This window comes from Mycteria americana, chromosome 4 (genome assembly GCF_035582795.1).
Source record: "Mycteria americana isolate JAX WOST 10 ecotype Jacksonville Zoo and Gardens chromosome 4, USCA_MyAme_1.0, whole genome shotgun sequence".
Lineage (NCBI taxonomy): Eukaryota > Metazoa > Chordata > Aves > Ciconiiformes > Ciconiidae > Mycteria > Mycteria americana.
The window spans coordinates 10,671,834-10,696,188 of record NC_134368.1 but is presented as its reverse complement, the minus strand read 5'-3'; the positions used below and the strand labels follow the sequence as shown (position 1 = coordinate 10,696,188).

General features: G+C 37.2%; 1 protein-coding gene across 3 annotated transcripts in view; it reads left to right on the top strand.

The window, feature by feature from the left end:
* ZFYVE28 (zinc finger FYVE-type containing 28) overlaps nt 1-24,355 on the top strand; it is a 164,564-nt gene that overhangs the window by 128,794 nt on the left and 11,415 nt on the right. Inside the window, exons 9-12 of one of the 3 annotated variants that reach the window (XM_075499622.1) lie at nt 4,573-4,677; nt 18,496-18,647; nt 19,219-19,335; nt 20,953-21,057. In XM_075499622.1, coding sequence (XP_075355737.1) covers nt 4,573-4,677; nt 18,496-18,647; nt 19,219-19,335; nt 20,953-21,057 — 479 coding nt within the window. Of the gene's footprint in view, nt 1-4,572; nt 4,678-18,492; nt 18,648-19,218; nt 19,336-20,952; nt 21,058-24,355 lie in introns of all 3 variants that reach the window. The other 2 variants (XM_075499621.1, XM_075499623.1) reach the window with 2 other exon arrangements.

Below are 24,355 nucleotides of genomic sequence, written 5' to 3'. Positions count from 1 at the left end.
TTTTTGGGATGGCTAGTATTTACATTTTAAAAAAAAACAAACAAACAAACAAAAAAAACCAAAACCAAACCCATGCAAATTACTTTTCTAGCTTGTGCACTTTTCTAAGTATAAGCATTTGAATTCTATAAGTGCTCCTTTATCAAAACTAGATTAATTGATATTGCAATGCAAATTAACATGATTAAATGTCTTTAAATCATGCTTTCCCTATAATATTTCTATCACAGTAAGACTTAAGAAAATTGTGTGTGTCTTTATGGAAAAGGCAGTTTTGCCATATAAAAATTAATGGACAGCTGTGCCTGTGCACATAAACAAAAACGTGTCTGCTTAGTGTCTTGTATTGATTAGTCTTTTAACTAGTTATGCAGGAGTAAGAAAAATTGTCATCAGCAAGAAGAAGATAGCAGTTGATTGGGAACAAAGTATCAGCCTTTCAATTGCAAAACTTCCCTTAAGTAATCCTTTATCTGGCTGTTGATTTAAATTCCTCTGTTCCCCTTCTGGTATTCTGTTTCTTTGTGCAACTGGCCAAATTCAGATTCAGTATAAATGAATTTTTTCAATCCCTCCTCCCCTTCTTTTTAACAATACAAGTCTCAAATTAAAAATGGTGGTGTTGGACCTTGTCTGTTGAACACTGATTTTGTGTGGTATCCAATAATGTGACTGCTGTTATGAAGCCTTAGTGTGCAAATAAAAGGTCTCAGTGTTTGTACCAGCTTCCCTTTTACTAGGTCCATATATCAAATGCAGCAATGGTGAACTGTATTAACTCTCAACCTACAGATTCCTGAAATGAGTATAGTAGGTAAAACAGTTTTAAAAGCCACTTGAGTGGATTTGGTGTAGCTGACACATGAGGCTTTAGAGTTAGCTCTCATGTAGTGTGAGACAGACAGAGAAGAGAAGATCTGTGCCAATTAACTAATGTAATGTGGAATGTAATTGTAACTCGAGTAATAAAATTCATGAAGAAACCATCCCGTGAAACAACGAGAGGTTTAATTAAATGTAAGAGGCTGGAAACACATTCCAGTAGAAAAGAGCACACAAGCCAGGATAAAGGTGGCTTTCAATTTGGTTTTTTACTTAGAATAGTTAGAAAAAATGGCCAACAGCTTTAAATAAATGGTTCGTTAGTTCAGTCTGCCAGTATTCCATGAAAAGACAGCCACATCACCCCATGTCACTTTGGTCTGTTGCCTCAAATCTTTATTCTATATTTTTATCAGAAGTGCTGAAGAATTCTATTTTGGTGAGCATGGATGGTAGTTTTATCCCATGCTAGAATGTAACTTTTAAAATAGCACCGTAGGCGTTTAAGACCTCACAAATGAAATAAACTTTTGCCACCTTACACGGTTTAAACAGCCCTATGAATCCCAATCCAACATGGCATAAGTTTCAAATAAGCATGAGATGCAATGAAGTTCAGGTTGCCTGTAGGCTGGTGTGGGAAGAAAGGGTTAGCTGCTATCAGCTACAGAATGTGTCTATATGCACATACTGTCTCTTCTCATAATTGTGCTAATGAACATGTGTGCAGAGCTACCAGCAGCTGATAACAGGAATCATGAGTTGGGAAAAGCAGGTCAATTCACCTCAGGATCTACCAGCATCTTAGAAAAGCTGAGCGAATCTTCAGGCAGACACTAATGAGAAGAAAATTCTACAGAGAGGTATCCTGAATCTGTGTGTACTGAGAAAGAATGCAGTGAGTATGTCAGGAGTCTTTGGTTTTGTTTTTTGGTTTTTTAGGGGGAAAAAAAGTGTGCTATTTAGTATAACACTGAGAAGATATAAAAGTTATCATTATTGGATTCCCATTTCTTGGTACTAAATAAACACAGAATTTCTCATCTGAAGAGTTACAGCCTGAATATGAATGAGAAATAAACATTGTAAATAATAAATATTTCTGGTACAAAAATTCAATCTGTATTGGTACACAGGAGTGAGAAAAATGTTTACACATAGTGATTGTCAAAACTGCACATCCTTTACAACAACAAACTAACCTCTGTGAGCATGGTTTGTCAAGTGTGTCCAAGCAGTTTACATTGCCAAATGATGACTGACCAGATGGATATCTAATCCTGAAATCAGCGGATGGCTCAGCATGGCCATGTTTGTGCACCAAGTAAAAGATGGAGTAGTGGAAAATGAAGGCATTTATGAAGCAGTTTAGAATGGTGAGTGGTGTTAAGACAAGGCTTAAAAAGAGATGAAATAGTGGAGCTGATGAGAAAGTTATGCTAGTAGGGACTGGTTAGAGGTGAGAGAGGATTCAAATGAGGGGGAAAAAAAGTATGGAGAAGAGGTATGAGATGAGGCTTGTAAGCTGATCAGAGAAACATCCATGAAGATGAAATAACGATAGCATTGAGATCTTTGATAATCTGGTAAGCTGGTCATGTGCCATTATGTTCTGAGGTTACTCATCAGGTTTACTTACTGTCAAGGTCTAGCACTTTGTGCCTTCTTTATCATTTTGCCTTCTGGCTTGGACTGTCCACTCCGCAAAGTTAGCTCAGGATAGAAAGTGATTCTGTGACCTGGGACAATGTTGACAATAAATATTATGTACTCTTAAGAGAGATGTTTTGATTGGATTTCAAGTATATCAGGCAGAGCTTCACAGAAAGCACTGAAGGACAGCAAACCTGACATCTTTCAGAAAAAGTGGTACTACCCAAATCAGCTGGCAGGATTGTTACACTGGAAAAATCTGGAAATGGTGGGGAGGGGAGAGAGAATAAAAGAAGGTGCTGAGTTTGCTAGTTGTTCTTGTTTCCTGGTTCTGCTGTTCAAAGATTACTTTATTCTGAACAATACATTTCATCTTTGCAAGACAGCTTCTCCTGCTCAATCATGCTGTGAAATCACATGCTAATGGTTTTTTAATATCATTTAGCTGCCATAAAACAGATAGTAAAAGTACATTTTAGTAGCATGACCATATTGGAAGATTGGATGGGTAAAGGTGATGAGCTATAAAAGAGTAAGCCTTTGTTTAAATGCATATATCTCTTCATAATGAGCAGAATTAGCAAGGGAAATTACATAAAACGAATGAAAGTTAAATAGATTTTTGTTCAAGTCTGATAAAATTATTTTCCAGTTGTGATGGCTCTGCTTTCAACTAAAGCATAGCACACTTGGGATTTATTTTCAAATTGGCAATCAGAAATGAGGAACATGAAGGGGTACATTTTCCAAGCGATTAGTAGGAGGTATGCAAACAAATCCTATTATTTCTTAGTGGGATTAGAGCACATACCTTCCAAACACTGCTTTGAAGAATTCCCCTTAAGCATTCTACCAGATTTCTAGCTGCAAAAATAGCTACAACAGTAAATTTGGTAGAATAAAAGAATTTGGAACGTAGCTGTTTGAATATGTACCCCACATACGTCTACAAATCAAAAGAGCATAAAAAATCTGCTAGTAATTGTGGAGAAGTAAGGTAAAATAATCCTGACCTATATAATTACATCTCTTTTAACTAAAGATATTTCTTTGGACAACGGAGAGAGAAACCTAAGATTTCTGTTGACTGAACATTTGAGTTCAGCAGGCTCGAATGATTCTTCTGCATTGCCTAGAGCCAATACAGCTTTGATACCTCTGCTCAAGATCACATATTTTCTTATCTAGTATAATTTAATTTTTTTCAGCTTGTGGAATTTCCAGTAGCTGAGCAGTAAATTGTTACTGAAACAAAAAATTGGTCTTTCCAAGTTAGTTCTGTAGGGTTTATGAAACTATTTTAAATCTTCTAATCCTAGTTTATGTTGATAATATGATGTAAGATCTAAAATGATGTGCTATTTAAAGGCTTTTCATTAGCCCAGGGATGCCAGAGACAAGTTGTGTACCATTCATTTAAATTATTCATATCCTTTTACTTAGTAGCTAGTGGATTTCCTCTAATGAAGTGCCAGTGGTTTGCCATGGGACAGCTCCTTCCTGCTCATCTGCTTGGTTTAAAGCACAAAATTTGAGGTAGATATATGGCACTGAGCAAATTCAGGGGTAGGGGTATTATCTTCATCTCCTTCACTGAAGAGTTGGCTTTCTGCTTTCTCACAGACTTTTCCCTTCCTGTTGGAAGGAAACGTAGATCAAACTTGTCATGATATTTCAGAAGTTCTTGAAGCTTATTGTTTAGGCTGTCTTGGCCTGAAACATGCAGTGACTTTATGAACTTTCAGTTTTGTTATGTCTTCGTTATAACATTAAACCCCACTTAGCAGCATGGGCATGCTATTCCCTCTATACCCTGTGAAAATGTAAGATCCTCGGTTCTTTCCTGAATGTTTTAACTGTATGACATGAATTAAATTGAAGATTTTTATAAAATGTGTGCCTCCTGACTTTGCCAAATTGTCTGTCCTTTTCGGAAGAAAACAGAATAGGTTTGTATAATTTTCTGAAGAGCAAAAAAGCTGTTAGTTTACTCTTATTTCTGTATAATCCATGACAAGCCATGAGTTATCACAGTGCTCTGTTTTTTTTACCTTTGTTTGCTTCAGCAGTTCATTTTGTTTCCGTATGTTTTTTCAGTTCTCAGGATGGCTTACATGATTCCCCCCTCAGCTCCATCTCCAGCAGTGACTATGAGAGTGTTTCTGTCACTACATGTAGTCTCTCCAGCATATACGCTCTGAGGTAATAACATCACTTTGCAGTCAGATTTGACGAATGGTATTGAGTTATGCTTGGTTAAAAATCTTCATTGAATTAACAATAAAGTGACAGCAACACTTCTGAGTATTCTTCCTTTTGAACAGCAGGTGCTTTTATTTTTCCTAGCAGTTTTCTTCAGTGCTGTGGCAATTGAGAGGCAACTATTTACGGAAAAGTTTTAATGTGTACAGCAATGAATTATATATGTCCATGATCTCCCTTTTATTTGTCCATATAGCATTTCTTAAGAGATACTTCAGGTTTTAGCTTGAAAAGTACCAAATGTTTGTCTTGGCTAAGTCTTGGCTTTCTAGAAAACATGTTTTTTCCATGTTGTTTCACTTAGTAAAATGAGGAAGTAAAATGAGGGGAGCATTCCAGTTAACAATAATTTAACTTCCACAGTGGTGTTAGCCAAAATTGGCCAGAATGCTAGTTTATATTCTCATCTTCTGAAACTGCATGAGAATTTTAACTTCAATTAGTTTTGTTCAGTGCACTTAATGAGAATAATAGAGAAATAAAGTTCAGGGCAGAGAAATGTTGCTAAAGCAGAAATGTGAGTTCTTCGGGTTTTTTAGGGTATGCGTAACATACATGTATGTGATATATTGCATACATTGTATGCAATAACATTATTACTCTGGTACAGGCAGAATAAAATACCACGATTTCCATTGAGGTAGATCTTCTGCCACTGCTTCTTGCCCTCCCTTTTTCATCTGTTTATCTCTATCCAGCACTTCATTTGAACTTCAGGAATTCCCAATTTTGTCTAGGTTTGGGGATAGAAAGAGGGGGTTAAAAGGTCTTTTCCAGCTGTGATAGAGGCAATTGTACATATAATAATATGGGGGGGGGTTAGAATGTGCACATCTTCAGGCTCAATTTCTTGAGAGTTCCCTATTTTTAAAATAAGGGCAGAAAACTATTTTTCATGGGTTTAGTTTTGAAATATATTTCCTTTCACCTGTTCTTCAAACAAAACCCAATTTACCTGCATGCAACAGTTGCCCTCTTCTAAATACTGTATACATCAAAGAGACTGTTTCACACAGGGCTGTCTGAACGGACAATAGAAGTAACCTCAGTTATTCTTCAGGAATAACTGGAGCGGTGAGAATAAGTAAGTCTTCATTAGGTGCACCACCTCTTTTCAAGGCCTTACTGTACTGCTTTTGTATGTTAATATTGTAGTTGCCACTGTATTGATACTTAGGTAAATTAGATTTCTTGTGTGACACCCAGGGATGATATAATGTTCAGTGGACAAAAGCACAAATGCACATGTACAAATACTGCCTTATAAACTGCGATCAAAACAAAATTTGAAAAAAGGGAAAAGACAGATCTAAGTTGCCTGGTTTTCTGTATCTGATTGATATTACTAGAGATCTAGCTATTGTAGTTTATAGTCTGATAAAAAAAAAATAGCTAAGTGCTGCTTGACTGTACTGATATGGATTTCCCCTTTTGAAATACTTGGTTTAAAAACAGTTTAAACTCTTTTTAACAACTTAAAAGAAGAAAAAAACCTCAGAAGTCTGACTGATTCACAGTAGTAGGTTCCTAGGTCTGTGTGCATAGAAATATAATAGTACATCTATTTGTATTATATTTTAGAATATGTTATTTTTAAGGGACTCCCCTGTTCTTTTATTTATATTACCTGAAGAGTTTTATTTGGCTATTAAAGAACTTCTCTAGAGTTGTATCATTTGTTTACTACAAGCAGCATGTTCCTTGCAAAGACAATCTCTACAAAATGTTCTTTTCTGAAATAACTACGTTGTCCTGTCATGTGCATATCCAAAATAATACCTAAATTGTTTTTTTGGTTCTTTCTTTTTTCCTCTGAAATGTGCTATTTTAATGTACTTAATTTCTTGCTGTTTTCACTTAACAAATTTAGAAATTTAAATGTAATATTTGCAATTTTTTCTGAAAAATAATTAGCTAACCATAGAATTCTTGAAATGCATTTACTTGGCCTTTCAGTCTCCCATGAATCATAAACAATTCCTTTGTGCTCTTAGATAACCAATACTGAGGCTAAAAGTCGTGTTGTCAGATTGTGGTGTGTTTTGGAAACACCAAAGTGCTTTCAAACAATTCTGCTCTGGTAGCAAAACCAGCTTAGCCAGAATAGCACAGAGCATCAAATGAACTACTAGTGTATTAAATAGCATGGACTGAATGCATTTGAAACAATGAAGCATTGTATATATGGAATTCTATATATACATACATTTATTGTTTTCCAAATGGAGAACTAAGGAGAAAATTCCCACTCCTTGGATCACAGAGCACCGTTCAACCCATTTTGGTTTTTATTGGGACAAGAAAGCTGTTAGGACTGTAGGAACCATTTGGGACCTGTTAAAGAAGGCTGCTTCAAATCAGCCTGTGATTTACTGCCTTAGACTTTTTCCATCATCAACCATTGCTGTGTAATTTTTTGAGCTATATTCATCCCACCTAATTTTAGGTACCAAACTGATATACCTAAATTAGGAGTTTTGCTCTGTAGGTTCCCTGTTTAGTCAATGGAGAAAAGTGGAAACCTCGGTTAAGCGTGTAATTTGTTGAAATGCATCTGGGCCAAAGATTTTCAGCCTTAATTGAGAACTATGATTGCATACTTTGATTACTGACTGTGCTCACACAGTAATTTGAAAAACATTTAGAACCTTGCTCGAGGTTTCTAGAGCACAAATTGACAAAAAAGGTACAAAGGGCTTCTCAAATGGTTTTGCTAAGGAAATGTTGATTATTTCATTGGTACCGGATCTGTGTAGAAGGTTCCTCCTCCTAGTCTCGGAGGTCTGATGGTGAAGAAGTTAAATGTTCAGCCCAGTTCAGAAGTCTTTGCAAAATGTTCATTAAGCAGTATCCAGACTTGAGGTGCCCATATCAGTAGTCAACTTTCTTAGCAAAGAATAAATGTATTCCATGTGTTTCAGAAGGCTTCAGAGAAACTGTGGTTTTATGCTGACTCGCAAGAGTATGCAGAATTTCTTTGTTACATCAATGTGACTATGGAATAATACTGCTGACTTGAGTGAAAATGAGATTTTTATAACTGCAGCAGGGAAGTGGCAATTGGTCCATTTTTTTTTTGTATTGGCTCCAGGAAACAATCCATCCAGGTTTTCCTTTTTAATGGTTTATTTTCATAAATGTAATTTTAGAACAATTTTTAATATAACTATAACTTACTGAATAGGCAGCTAATAAAATACACTGCTGGAATCTTATCCATTTCAGTGTTGGAAGTAGTAAAGTCAGTAGTTTTTAAAAATAAACTGCAGGAATTTATCAGCTTTCAACATGCATTAGAATCATTGGGCAAGATCCTGATATAGCCATTAATTTGAGTGGAAACCTAAGTGAAGGCTATTCATATGCTAAGAGAATGAGGTGACTGGATATGCTTAAAGCCAAGAATGAACCTAAGTTCTTTGAAAGACTGGTGATAGAAAATGGCAAGAAAAGTGTTGTTTTGGACTGATGAGGAAAAGTGAGATGACAGAAGAACAAGGTAGCTATAATTAGTTGATTTCAAGCCTCACTGGAGTTTTTGGTGTAAGACAGTGCAAGGGAGGAAGAAATACCAATGAATCTGAATTCAAGTGTTTGCCTGCCTAGAGTACATAGTAAAGCCTACTTCTTCACTTTAAAGTTATGGTGAGCCAATAAATGACAACTTTACATATAAATAACTTTTAAAATTAACCTTAATGATACAACAGATGCCTTCCCTGGTCAGTAGTCACGTTTTTTTTAGATATGTCTTTGTGGCTTAAATATTGGTGTTTTGTGGTATATTTTTCTATAGTTTTAGGCATTTACAAAAATTGGTGGTGAAGTTTTAGCCTGTGTTATTTACAGTCTGTAAAAGGAGGTATCTGAAATGCATTGTGACTCAAGTCTATGCCAAAACAGCAAGAGTCTGCCAGCAATTAGAGTGGGATATTTATCTGGCTATTTCTGTTAGAATATCTGTATTTGTGTACATGTGTGTTGTGTACAAGGTCATTGGCTTGCTGGATGTAGTTGAAGGATATTGCTTACTTTACTGCATATTTTGAGTATATCTCTCTTAGTATAAACGCATGTGAAACAAGGCAAGGAAGGTTATCTTAGTTTATAAATGAGATTAAATTTTTATTACATGCTTCAGAAATAGAGGGTGTTTTGCAGGAGACTGATGGAAGCTACCTTGCCAGTCAGTTCATGGAATCATAGAATAGCCCAGGTTGGAAGGGACCTCAAAAGATCATCTGGTCCAACCTGTTGTGGGAAAGGGAGCCTAGATGACATTTTCTAGCACCCTGTCCAATTGGACCTTGAAAACCTCCAGAGATGGGGACTGTACCATGCCCCTGGGGAGGTTGGTCCAGTGCTTGATTGTTCTTAGTGTAAAATATTTCTTTCTTATATCAAGATTAAACCTCTCCTGGTGCACCTTGTCCTCTCCGTGTGGCTCCCTTATGAAGAGAGTGTCTCTGTCCTCTTTGTAGGCACCCTTTATGTACTGGAATACTGTCATGAGGTCCCCCCTTGAGCCTTCTCTTCTCCAGGGAAAAAAGACCTAACTCCTTCAGTCTCTCCTTTTAGGACAGGTTCTCCATTATCTTCACGGCCCTCCTTTAGACAGACACTCTCCATTTTGTCTGTGTCTTTCTTGAATTGTGGAGATCAGAACTGGACACAGTATTCCAGGTGTGGCCTGACAAGCGCTTGGTAGAGTAGGATGATCACGTCTCTGTCTCTGCTAGTAACATCCCTGTGGATGCAGCCCAGGATCCAATTTGCCTTCATTGCTGCAGCAGTGCACTGCTGACTCCTGTTCAGCTTGTTGTCTACCAGGACCCCAGGTCCCTTTTGGCAAGGCTGCTCCCCAGCCACACAAACCCCAGCCTGCACTGGGCTCTTTGGTTATGTTGTCCCCGGTGCAGGACCTTGCACTTGTCTCTGTTAAACTCCATACTGTTCTTGCTAGCTCACTCTTCCAGCCTGCCCAAGTCTCTCTGTAAGATGGCTTTCCCTTCTGCCATGTCCACCTGACTGCCCAGTTTGGTGTCATCAGCAAACTTGGTGATGGTGCTCTCGATCCCATTTATGATTATGTTGAACAGTGTGAGGCCCAGTATTGATTGCTGGCGGTTTCCACTTGTGACAGGCTGCCTGCCTGAGTAAAAACCATTGATCACCACTCTCTGAGTGTGACCCGTGAACCAGTTTCTTGCCCATCTCGCAAACCAAGCCAAGTTCTTGTGGGTGGGCAGCTTTTTTACAAAACCAGGTTTTATAGTGTGCTTTTTCATCAGTAGAACTCAGTGCCTCGAAGAGGATGCAAGAAGGAAAAATAACTTGGTCATTCAGCAGGACTGTGAATTATACTAGAAGAATTCAGTTCTTTCATCTCATGGTCCAGAGCTATGCATTAATCTGTGCTATCAAACCTACAGCGCAAATTACATGCCCACAAGTTTTAATAAAGAGATCACCACTACTCTGGGGATCTTGTAGATGGTAGTGTGGAGGACAACAAATATGTTAACAATGTACTTTAACTGATGTGTCACAGTCTACCTGATCAGCTGTGTATCCAGATCTCCTCTCTTCCAGTTTTACCTTTGTTAACCTGGTCAGGTTACATTTGTTTAAGCTATGCAAAATGATGGATTAATTCTGCATTAATGTTTGGTACCATCATTTTTGTTTTGATCAATGCATTACTGTAGATTTTTTCCCCTTTTTTTTCTGTAGAGCTGCTCTTCATGGGAAAGCTGCTCATAACCAGAAAAAGGCTGGTGATAATGGCTTTACATGTACTGTACTGGAATCATGGAAATAAAGAGCTCGGTGAGAAGAGTTGTGGGAAGAGAAAGGGGATTTATACCTTGAGCAAACCAGAATGATTTCTAGAATAGATGTGATTCCTGCCTAATGATTTTAAACTGCAAACTGTCGGCGTATGTTTTAGGCACTGTGAGTCTATGCTGTTTTGTATAGCTCTGTCACTCAAGCAGTGAGGGCAATTAATATGCATATTAATACAGTCATAAACAGGCTGCTGTGTACAATCTTCTTGCTTTGCTGCTAAATTTCTTGCCCTAACAACCAGCTGAGCAGTACCAGCAAAACAAAAAAGTCACCGTTGATGAGGTCTTTCAGCTTTTGCTTATGATTTTAGTCAGTGAGACATATGTGACTGAAGCAGATGTCTCTAGTTTTTCACCGCCAGGATTCTTCTTGATGTGTTTCAAGCCTATCTTGTTCTTCACCCTGCAAGACAAAAAAAAAATCAAGTCTCCAAATGGTGCAGCATTTTCTAAGCTATAGTGTTCCCTTTTAGGAAATTCCACAAGGTATTTTTGGGTATATTATATGCGTATCTTTGTCTTCAGTAACAAGTAACTGATGCAGATTTTATTTTCTCAAGGAATAACCCAGGCAGCTTGTGCTTGTTACAGTGGGAAGGTGGAAATTCAGTTGTTTGAAGTTTTTTGGTCTTTCCCTATTAAAATGTAAACTTCGTATTTTAGTGATGTTAAAGTATCCAATATGGTTGAAGTAAATGAAATATAAAATATGTTCCCCTCTGTGTAAATCAAGTGAAATAGGGCAATATTCTAAGCTGACTAGCATCAGTGGCAGAGGCAGTAAGTCTATTCTAGCAAAACTGGTAGACACCCCAAAATTTGCCATTCGAGGGCTGTATTCCAGGTGGCATATCTTCTGGCTGGAGACTACAAAAGTGATCATAATGGGTTTGTGTTCTTGTTTCTACATAGCTCACTTATAATTTTCCTTTTTAGTAATTGGGCCACATTTATAATCATGTTCATTTTAATGACGTATAAAAATCTGTTGTTGAATGTCACTTGGTGTTCCCTTTGCTACTAATAGAACAAAAATTACTAGCTTTCAGAAATTAGATTTTATTTTACGAATTGGGTTCCCCCCCCCCAAAAAAAAAAAAAAAAAAAAAAAAACCCTTAGAATAGCATGTTTGGGAGTTTTGAGATTATGTGTAATTAACTAAATCACTATAGTAATTGCATTTTTTGCGGAGTTTTTGGTAATGCCTAAAACCAAGATATGTTGTAAAACTACAATTATTTTGGAGGAAAAAAGAGAGAATTTCCTCATACTTGCAGCAGCATTTAAGGTGAAAAATAAAGAGAAAGCTTCCTTTTCTAATTAAAATTTTAAGGCTCCACCTAATACTTTACTTAGCTTTTCTCAACTTTGACTCCCACGGCTGGATACCGAATTCCTCTGGGATTCTCCTAGGCCCTAGGTTGCTTTAATGCTTCAGCTGATTGTTCTGTATTGTTTTTTGAGGGAACTGATGGAGGCGATGTGAAAATGTTGTGCTAATAACTTTCCCTATTCCTTAGAGTTCCTCTTGCTGGAAAACGTTTTTCAGTGCTGCTTCTCCATCTCCGTTTCTGCCACACACAGGAGTTGCAACTCAATGAGCATCTGCTGGAATTGGATGCTAAATTAATTCACTTTTTATTATGCCATACAGAATAGTTGCTTGTGTATCACAGAGGACATTGCTGAAGAGCTGTATGAAGTGGCTGTTTGCCTTTGGAAGTATTTGTATCCAGCATCAGGTGTCCAGGTTCTGTCTGTCCTGTGTCAAGTTCTGGATAAGGCATAAAAGATGGGACTAATGCGTTTCTATCCCTGTGTCAGATACCACAGCTGATATTACGTACCATTTCTTAAGTGCTATACTATTTCTGTTTTTCACTTTCAGTTTTTCCAGTTCAGGATTATTTTTGAAGTTTAAATATTTCTGTGCTCTAATCTCATATTATTTGTCCTTTTGCAGTGTGAGTGAACATTTGAGACCTTTAAATGCATGTTTGATTACAAGGAAGTGTTAGGAAAAAATGTCATGTTGCAATTGAGAAAATGTTAGTAGAACCTAAACAATATTCTAACTTCTTATATTTTCAGTTCTATTTTTTCTTGAATTTTACAGTATCCTTATCTTGCAGGTTTTATCCCTTTTTGGTTTAAATCTTAAGAAAAACAGTAAATTGAGTCCTTGCAAGTATCTGACATTAAATTTGATGGTTAGAAAGCAGCCCTTTCAATTACTAATGCTCTTAGCTTATTTGTTTATATGCAGTCTTATAGAAGTTTTATCTATAATGACCAAAAAAGTTATTTGGGAGAGAGCACTCTTAAAGTTGATAAATCCTGCAGTGGCAATGCTGTTAATTCCCATTTGAAATACAGTGTCTTTGCATTCTTCTGAAAACCCAGGCCAGAGTGGTAATGAGTTTGAATAAGCCAGTTGTCTAGGTAGAGTTTCTTATGGTGGATCTATTTAGCAGATGCTGCTTCAACAGCTGTGGTTTTTGAAAAGTCCAACATGGTAAGTACAACAAGAATGCTCTGCAGTTTGAATTTTGAAGAGCTGCCGAAGGATTCCAGAAAATGTTCTTCCAACGGAGTGGGCAGCTGCAGAAGCTGCCAGGGTGTGGAGCAGAAGTTGGTGCTGTTGATTTCAAATTCAGTAGTCTTCAACACTCAGGAATTTTTCCTGACTGAAGATATTACTTAGGACACATGGCTAATCCCATTAGTCAAATTATTTATTTTAATCAGCTGACCTCAGATTGCCCACCTCTGCTGGGGCAAAAGAAGCGAAGAAGGGGCTTCTGCAAATCTTGCAGTGTATGAAAAATAATTCCCCTACTGTGGAATTCAAAAGGTTGACAGCAGATGGGGCTTTTAGCACATGTCCTAACATGTATGGAGCTGGGCATTGCTAATACATGTGATAACTGTAGTCTAGTCAAGTCCACTCCTTCTGGTGGTGCCTAGCTAGATAGTTCCTGACAGAGGGATTTGCATGCAGTTGTATTATTTGTTTCTCAAGACAGAATTTTGAAGCCTTAGGAACACTTTATGGGTTGGGGTTTTTCCCTCTTTAGTCTTTTCTCTTGCAATAAAGAGAAAATACCTAAGGGATTGCATTTAAAAACCCTCTTGACTTAATAAAATATTAGGGTTAAAAAATCAAGAAATAAAGTTCTGAATTAAAGCTTTTTTTAATCTGCTTTAAATGTAGCTTCTGGGATCATTCCTTAAAATATAAATAGCTAAATAACTATATGCTGTTACTCAAATAATAAGACGTGTTCTGGATTTGGTTTAAATGATTCTAAAATGGAGTGTGTACCCACCCCGTTCACTTAAAATAATTGTAAGAAACCATTAATCTCACAATTTTCCTCCAACCATATCAAAACTAGTACATGTTAGAAACCAAAGGGTTTTAACCTGCTGTTTATTGTGGTTCTTGTGAGAGTAACCAAAAAGAAACACCAGAGGTACTGTAAAAAGCAGAATGGGAAGGAGTAATTTTTTTTTTTTTTACTGCCATGGAGTCATACATACCAAACCCCTATCATTTTCCTCTTGTTATTCCTCATGTATACAACCTTTGTCTTTCCCCAACTATTGTCTGATCTTTCAGATAGCCTTTGGAGCAGTTGTTTGTTCTTTTTTTGCAAATTAGAAGCCAGAGTTGACTACAGCCTTATGAAGTATAAAAGTAAGACTAATAAAAGTAAGAGTAATAGCTTGGGAAAGATAGGTTGACAGGTTAGCGGTGGGGCTTCCAGTTACAGCCTACACGAGTATCAGTGGGATGAATGTACCAGTTACTGAAGTAGTTTTAGAAATTGTGTGCAGACAGTAACATAGATTTGCCTGGAAGAGTTTTGGATGAGTGTCAATGCCCAACAAGTTCAGCACAAGGCCTACAGTATCACAGATGGTTACCTAAAATGACTGGCTATTTCTGAAAATGTCAGTCATAATCTTCTTGTTCCATGGTTGTCTTTTCCATTCTGTATGGATACTACTCCTTAACCTGGCTCACAAGTATCCTTTGAAACTTAAAAGCTGTAAAGCAGATTGGTTCCACGGGTGAAAGATGATATTGTGTACATTATTGGGTTTTGCTTGCTTCTATATATTTGACTAAATTTCACAGTCAAGCTTTGACACTAGGCAGCTCTTCTAGAGATACATCTTTAAAGTGCTGAAAGAGTCTTGCTACTCTTCTAACATGACAAATGGAGAGTAGTTTTAAAATTGCTAGCCAGGTTAGGTTAAAAAGATAATTCATTGTATCTGCCAGAGGCTATCTGTTCCTTTATGATGTATAAGCAGGTTTACTGTTTGGAATCAACCTTTTACATAATGTCTTATTTCTTGATACTTGCCTTCAGACGTGTTAACTTCGCAATGTTTTTACAATATGAAAAATAAATACATGATAAGCATTGTTTATATGATAAACATTTCACAAGGGGAATTCCATGCTTATTTTGGTCTTATCTCTTCTTAACCTAATTCCTTGGGTAATGCAGAGCTCCCTTCAACCAAGAAGTTGAGAAAATGAGGACTTGTCTCTAGCTACTTAGTATGCCTATTTATATTCTGCAACGATACTTGATTCTGCAGACACCGGCAGTGAAACATTCCAGATCTGAGTCTAGTCTGACATTAATGTAATGCTTCCTACACATCTGGTATCAGCTGAGAATTTTGAGCCAATTTATGCATGTTAGATAAGCCAAGTAGGAATGGTATTCCTTATAGAACTAAAAAAATAACTTGTTTGAAAGAATAATTTGGAGAAAAGGTAAGCTGAACTCTGTAGAACGAAATTCAGGTTTATTTTCTATAATAGCAATTTAAAAAATCAAGAGAATCTTTAATATTTGCATAGATGCAACCACTGCTGTTTGGGATACACTGTTATAAGAAAAGCTGTCTCTTTTGCCATTTATCTGAAACAATTGCTATGTTTCTGTTCTTACAGTATTTCTGACTCCCTCTACAATATTAATTTTCTGGTGACATTCTTTAACAGTAAGATATATTTTAAAGTAAAGAACAGATGGTCATTAGTCATTCTTTGAGAGTCATTTTTGCTAAATCTAACTTGGTCCTGTTGGTAAAGGTAGAGTAATTGTTTCTAACTCTGTAGTGAGTCTTAGGTCCAGTTTTAAATTATTCTGGAACGTTCACTTTTCTCTTTCTTGTGGCACAAGCAATCCTGAATACAAAATATCCTCTTTTTCTGAATCTCTTGTATATGGATATTGTACTTAACATGTGACTTTGCATATGAAAGTATGTTATAAATGGGAGTACAGATACATGCTGATCTTCCATCCCACAGTCGCTGAAGCAATTCATATGTGCCCTGCGCTAGGGATTTTTAGAACAAAAATGTTCCAGCTAGTCTTGTGGTGGGACATTACCAGTCTTAATGACACACCACAAAATCTAACACACAATAGCCTGGAACAGAAGTAGGTCAAATCACATTCCTTGGAGGAATTAGCAGGTGGGTAAAACTGCGTTCCTCCTGGTTGGAGGAGACTTGGAAAGGCAAAAATTATTATTAAAATTGGTCAGAGCTTGGTCAGAATTGTGGAATGAACCTTTCTTCCTTTCTGCAAAATGGGAAAGGACTAAGTAGTTTATATTCTTGAAAAGCACTCTTCACAGCACTCTGCCCACTTAACACCTTACTTCGAAATATTTTCTTCAACTGTGATTTGGAGGGAAGAGTCATCCTTGAATCAGCACCCCTGCTTTCCCCTGCACTAAGATTTTTGCTTATTGGGATTTTCAAAGAGACCATTGTATTAGGATTATATAATTACATACAGACTGCATTTGTCTGTCATGAGGTCCATGATTGCCTTGGAGAGCAATTTATAGTGCAAATGTGTATATCACTGTAAGATCGATTCTTTTGAAAACAAGAAAAAAAGTAGACGTTATTTGGCCATGTTACAAGGCAGACAAACTCCTTTATCTGTATATGTGAGCATTTGTGCAAATAGGTAATCATCTGCCGCATACCATTGCGAATCAGGGATTGCTTCCTGACTCTTACTACCTTTCAGTTTACTCCTTCGTAAGCCACATTCTCACATGACCTTTTCATTGTCTTGCACACAAACCTTTCCACACTGACAGGCTCACTATTATAATATATATATATATATTATATCCCCTATGGAAAAGCAAAGGAAAAATTGAGAGAGAGAATTCTCATTCGGTTCTTAGTATCTTTAATAAACCTAGTCAGTCGTGGTGCTGAGGGAACTGTAAACATAGAGCTAACATCTTTTTACAAGCATTTGTTTTTGTTAATAGCAATAGATAACATGAACGAAATGAATCTCTTGCAAGCCTGCTCTTTACTCTGTCTTTGAAAGAATGGGAAGCCAGTTAAGGTACTCATGCTACACATTGTCCATTGTTATTTCTATCAATAACTAATCTCCAGTATTTATTTATTTTCAGTTCTGTTTTTACTAGGGCTTTAAGATTGTATGGCCTAATAAATTCATTTTCACATTTTAAAGGATTACCTGTGTAGCCTACAGGTAGAATTTCAAAACTATATCCCATAAAATTTTGTTATAAATAATTCTAAATGTTACCTCTGTGTCTTATCCTGCAATAACTGTTCATGTATACTGCCATAGAGATGGGATCTGCAAGGTGGTGAATGTTTCAGCACCTAATAAAAGCAGATTGAACTTGGAATGTGTTAGAAACTACTTCCTTCATTATGCATGCTATTTATGCAGTCAGTAACTCTTTTTTTTAACATTGTTGTCTGCGTAGTAGAGAGTGCTGGAGTTTTGGACAGCCAAAGTATGATTATAAGTAAAATATTCTAGTTTTTTGTAATCATTGGCGAGATTATTTTTTTTTTCCAGTATGTGGGGGGAGAATGGTTTAGTGTTCCTCTGTCTCTGAATGTAGTAGAGTAAGAAGGCATGTCTCCTTCGGTCAACACAGTAAATCCTTAGTTCAATGTAATTACATTCTGCACTCTACTCGCAATTAAGGGTTTTTCCATTGGCAAAGTGCTACTTTTTCCTTAAGTACTTCCTTTTTAAAAAAAACACATCTTGATTTACAAATAGTTTAGGTAATTCCTGATATTTGAAGAAGCTGGATTCCCACCAAAGCTTCCCTGCAGTCTCAGGTTGTTTCAAGCCTCCTCTGCATAAAGGGGGGTGGGGTGGAAATGGCTGGCAACTGTGCATCTGTTTTTAAAAAGAAAATATAAATCTCTAGTAGACATTTGGTGACAGATTTTAACTCTTGGGAGCTGATGAGCCATTCTGTTACAATAGTTTGACATTTTAGCAATTTCTACAGTTAGTTATATAAGGGGACTAATCTACCTCTCTACTGTGTAAATTGTATTTTATCACTCTTCTTTCCACTTTTTTCATGTAAGGTTATATTTAGATTCTGTTCTCACTATTTTAAGGTAACATAATTCAGAAATTCTTTTTTTCAAATTAACTTCCACATTAATAAATTCTAAGTTGACTTCAGAACTGACCTTCTCATTTTTAGCTTGATATTCCCCTTTCGATTTTTGGTGGAGTTACTGTCCCAGGACTAAGCTTTTAGAAGAAGTTAATGAGAAAAATGGCACAGCACTTTGTAGTAGCTAAAGAAAATGCAATAAAATACAGACAAATGATTTTCTGCTTAAAAGTTTTTTGCAGCTATGCCACAGAGTGAAAATCAAACATGATGGTGATTGATTGCATGTTGATTAATGTCAACAAGAATTTACAGCAATTAGTTCCAGTTTGCTATAGAGTCTTGCCTGAGTCATAAATCCTTTAGGATTTGCTGAACATCCTGAACAACTGAGTGAAGATTTACATTGCTTTTCTTTACTTTTTTTTTCTCTGACAGTAGTTTAATGACGAGTTCTTGTTCATCTGATGACCTCGATCAGGAAGAAATCCAGCTAGCTTTGCAGGCTGCTAAAATTGCCACCCGAGAAAAGATCAGATCCAGATTTCATGGCAGTAATGATCTTATTCATCGCCTTTTTGTCTGTATCTCAGGTATGGGAGTAGCCTTTTGTTCTGAATGTAAAAACTATTCATCCTTTTTTTGTTTTGGTGCACATAAGTTATGGTAGAATGGACTAGAGATCAAGTTGCAGGAAGACTGTTTTGGGGCCTAAGTTGCAGACTGGTCTAGAAAGACCTGTACCTGATGGGAACTTACAGAATCAGAGATGCAGACATCTTAGACCTGTACCGATGAAGAGTTTGGGCATGCAACAGGTTTGACTTCAAAGTGCTTCCTTTTTCTTGGTGATGCCCTATGTCTTCAAGGGAAGAAATTTGATGCAGCAGTTGTATTTTGATGCAAAAGGAATCTCTCAGTGTTTCATGCCAAAGGACAAGGAAGATATATATCAAATTGCAGGTAACATAAAGGCCAGGATGTAACTTGGCCATTATGAAAAATCAGTTTATATGTTCAATTTTTATTCTTAACACAAGCAAGTGATCCCCTCAAAAACAAATATGAGGCCATTACTGGTAGCAACAGACAAATTTAAATACTTTTTTTTAAAGGGTGGTGTAATAGTCTAATAATGGTTTACCCCTTTTCTCAAACTCCTAGGCGTTGCTGACCAGCTGCAGACAAACTATGCTAGTGATCTGAGAAGTATCTTAAAGACCTTGTTTGAAGTTATGGCAACCAAACCTGAAACAGAAGACAAGGAAAAGCAAAAGAAAGGTAAAGAGATTTAAAGAGTTGTTTTTTATAGTAAATTTCTGCTGGTAGCCTCATGTGGATCCATGAACTATTTGACAGGAATTTCCTCAACATTTTGTTAATGTTTTGACAGGGCTTACTGTACAGTGATTTGAACTAAGCTTAAAAAAAAGTCACGGAAACAGACTGTAAACAGGCTGAAGTCACTGGAAGTATAGGTACACAGGATTATGTCTTGAGGCAAATGTTGAAAGAGTTAAAGCCTTCAGAGTGTGTCTGCTCATTTCCATGTTCCTATGTATAACAAAACAGTGTGTTAGCCCATATGGTCATGACATAATGTATGCAGGGTTTGGACTTCACAGATTATTTTTTTTTGCTGGTATTATTTCACACTGGACACATTTTAATTTACCAAGACATGTGTCTCTGATTGTGAAGTTTAAATAGCTGTGTAAAGACAGCCAACTATAAGATGAGAATGCTCAGGAAAATGCTGAAATATGGCCTGTCTTGTAGAAATTGCAGAATGCTGAATTTGGCTTCAAAATAAGAAAATATCAACTTTTGAATTCTAGATAATTAAGATAATGGAACCAGAACTAGATCATGAGCCAATCCAAGAAATTTTTTCTCTGTCACCATTTTGATTATTTCTTTTTCAAAGAGGCAAGTCTGCTAACTTAGCTAAAAATAACCATGTCATCCCAGCAAGACTGCAATTACCTTTGTCCTTTGTTATGGTTAGAACTATCAGCATCTGAAGGTTATCGGAGCACACACCCCACCCCCCCCGATTGAAAACTTTTGCTTTCCCTTTTTCCCAGTTTAATGTAAAAGCATTGAGGATTTTATATGAAACACTAAGTTAAGTTAGTTAAATTTAGCAGAAAAACCTCCAATCCAACCAACTCTGCAGTGGGATAATGCACAACATGCATTACAGTCCTCTATTACTTGTGGTTGGAACTTCCACAATGTTTTTATGGTGGCAGGATGTCATGATGTGAAGAGAGGCTGCTTTTTTCGTTGTCAAGAAAAAATGAGGTTAGACAGAGTTGCTAAAGAGAGGATCAAAGAGCTCCTGAACATTCAAATAAGACTAATAAAGAAACTGGAGCTGTAAAGAATTATTACTAGGAAATATATTAGTCAACAGTACAGTCAACAGGGATAATTTCTAATGGATGAACTATTATATTTAAAAAAAAGGTGTTGACAACAGTAAGCATAAATAAAATGAGCAAATAAAAGTCAGGGACTTTTGGGATGAAGTTTCTCTTTGATATATGTGATTTGATGTGTGTGATTCACCTAGGGAATATCTGCGTGTTCTTATCTACTTCTTTGTAAAGGATCCAAGTTAAGAACTGGGAAATAAAATATAGGATGCAGCTAAACTGCTAGAAGTAAGAGGACTCTATGTCCTGTAGTAACAGCATCTTTCATTTCTGTTGTCATTCCAAAGAACAGAGGAGGCTTTTAAATCACTGTTTGTGTCAGGGTAAAGAAAAAACAAAAAGTATAAGAAGGTACATATAGATGCTACTGTAATCTAATCCCACAAGTCCTAACATGAATATTTTAAGTGCAAATTGGAAAAATATGAATTTCAGTACTTTTTGGTTTGTTTTACAGTTAATCAGAGTTTAAGGAATGCAGCATTGGAAGACTGTGCTTTATGTCAAGAAAGTATATCATCCTCAGAACTTGCAGCAAAAGCCAGAGATGGGGACTTTGAAGGTACTTCCTTTTTTCTGAGAATTAAAATGAACAACACTGATGTATTAAAAAAAAATCATCATTAAAATGAAAACTCTTAAAGTTTGGCTCTCGAAAATCACTATAAAATGTTGTCATAGTATGGTTTAGAGACAAAGTCAGATGATCAACTGAGCACATTTATTTCAGATTTTTTTCTAACAGCCTCATGAAACTCTGATCTACAAATTGTTATATCCAGTATGAATTCCTTTGTATCAGTGGAGGAAGGTTCTGTATGGAAAAGGCTTTAATATAGACTGTGACATTACCTGTGACAAGTTTTGGAGGGTTGTGTAAGATCCAAAGCCCTATGTAAGGTCAGCCAAATCTAAAGGCATTTTTATATCGTTTGCTATATATGGAGCTGCTACTTTTTCCCACAGTAGAAGTACCTTTCATATTTTCTTCACTTTTGTCTTAGATCAAATATTTTGGTTATTATTTTCATATTCTTCACCATATTACTTCAAAGAAAAGGTTAGTTTTAAGTAAGTCTGCTGAGGTTACTCGAATCTCACTGAATACATGGTAAGAGTGAAGAAAAGTGCATATGTGAGTCTCAGTTTTGGTTGGGATTCAAGCGTTCTGAAAGCTCAAAAGTTTTTGGTTCTCTTTTTTTTAATCTGAGCTGCTGCAGGAGTGCTTTGGAGTCAGTTATGGACTATAGCACTAGTATGGTAAACATTGTATAAAAAATTGATTAAAAGATATCAGAGCACTCGCAGTCAAAGAATAAGAAAAGAGAAAGTAGATGTATGAGATGGAGCAAACAAGAAAGCAATCATCTTTGATCTTCAGGGCTAAGTGGTGGTTTCAGCACACCAGGAGCCCAATTATTAGAGCAGTGGTGTCTCTGTGGTCAAGTGAGAAATACAAGAAAACAGTCAACTGTGAAACTGTATCTAAGCTTCCCAGAAATTTAAGTGTGCAGTAATTTCCCTGTGCTTTAAAACTTTGATCTATTGTGGTTTATTTGTCCACATACACTACTGTTCTTCCAGTGAGAAGTTTTGAATGCAGGGTGGCTGAGTGATAAGCAGTGTACGTCTCTGCTTGTATGCAGAAGGGGGTGACCAACAGAAAAGAAATGTTGGTTCATGTCATTTGTAATAAAGATCAGAAATCACAGGGGGGAAAACCCTCTTAAAGATTAGGTCTTAGAGTAATGCTACATATTTATAAGTTATTTTGTGCTTATGTAAAAACCCATGGTCTGCTTGCTCACCCTTCTTCCAAAGCTGCAGGCTAAAGGATCACAAATCTAATCTATTTATTTAGAACAGCAGGGCTAATTCGTGTATCACGCACAGTAGAAATATTATCTCTTCTGGAGGAAGATGATTTGGTGGCAGATAAAGAACTATTCAGTAGTCATTTTAATTGATTTTTCTATTGTGCCATAATTCAGAATGTCAAAGAAAGGTGCAGTAAAAAACAAATCTTTAAGCAAAATCTTTACCATGCATAGGCTGTATTAGAAAAGAATGCAAGAGATTATTCATTCTTTACCATTTCAGTTCATGTTCTTTTGGTTTGAATCTATGCTGGATGCTGTCAGTGAATTTGACTTAGAGAACTTGAAAGCAAGTTATTCTGAACTGCAGGATGCTGAATAACCTTCTCACCGTGGATGTACATTTTGTCATGGCAAAGTCACTTCACTTCCCTGGCATGTTATTCAGCTTTTAAGGTTCTTCAGCTTTTCATGGCATCTTCTATTGGCATGGGGAAGGCTTTATGTTTGGAGAAGTGCAGCCTATGGCTTGGGATGTTATTCACTGAAATAGAGGACAACAGTCTGGGTGCTTAGGTGATGTTATGGCTGCATAGGAGTGCAGTAAAGGGGAATCTTTGGAGTTACAAGGGTCCCTGCAGCACCCAGGCAGCGTGAATCCATTATGTCCCTGCCGTGAGCGAATGGTAAAACCCAACCTGTAGTATTAATAGTATATGCAGATAACTACAGCAAAAACAGCCCCCTGCCTGCACCTTTGTTCTGAAATAGCAGGTGTTTCATGTATGCCTGCGTGACGGAAAGTACAGCCTTGTGGGATAACCAAGTGCCTTTTGAGTAAGTAGTCTTGGATGCCAGAGTGAGCTTGGCTGCCTTGGCACAATGTTTTCCCATGCTAACACATCCTCTAAACAGAGCCAGTTAGGCAGTGCTCCTGCAGGTACTCAGCTTTTGGTACACATGCTTGCTCACTAGGAAGGCTTGGGCATGTCTGAATCAATCTCCTTGCAGACTTTCTCTGGGAACCTTACTTGGCTTGTGTGTAAGTGATTATGCTGTAAATACCTACTTGTACAAATCAGTACGGCTCCTCTGACTATGTAAATTAACTAGCATTGTCTGCTGTTACTTAGCTTTCAGACTTGCTGATGGGCAGGAATTTTCTGTATCACAAAGAGACAGAGGGTTCTGGGGAGCGTGGAGATGAGCTCCACCTTCCAAACCAGAACAAACCACAAAAGGCCTACAAAAAGGGGCATCTGAAGTGGATCAATTCATTGAATTTGTGGGAACTGTAGAAACACCCATTCTGTCCCCTCACCTCCAATACGTTCCAGGCCCCTGTCCCTTCAGGTCACAAGTTGTCATTGCTGGCAATACTATACAGACTGTTTTCTACTGAGGTATGCAGTGATAGCTAACAGGGTACATGGTTTTGTTATCCCTCAGGCATCCAGCATGAGGCATAAACTCACAGCAGTATTTTAACCTCAGCAGCCGTGTGCCTTTTTCCCCTTATAACACCTCCCCACCTACCTCATTTTTGCTGGCCACTGTGGAAGGAACAGCCCCTGACTTTGGGTGATGTTTGAGTGCAGGTGGAAGATGTCTGGTGGTTAGGATAACCTTTGCTGCGTGACCATTGTGCCCTATTTCTTGTAGCAAGCCTGACGGGTTTGTCCTCCAGGCCAAATCTGAGCCACGGGCCACCAACAGGAGTACACTGCAGTTATGACTGTAAATGGATTCAACGCAAAGTCTGAGAGCGTTGCACCAATCTGTTGACAGCATTGCACCAAAATTAATTATATCCTTTTTTGTACATCATTTCTACACTTCAGGTCTCACTTAATGATTTCAACTGAAAGTGAAAACAATTTAAAGCAAATGAGCACATCAGTAGCTCCTCCCTTCTGCCATCGTGGCAGAACATGAGCATGTATCAAATTGAGAAAGTCCAGCAAGCTACCTGCCAGGAAAGCTTTTTCCAATTATCAGATGAATCCCTCTTACTGAAAGTACCGAATGTTTAAGATTGCATCC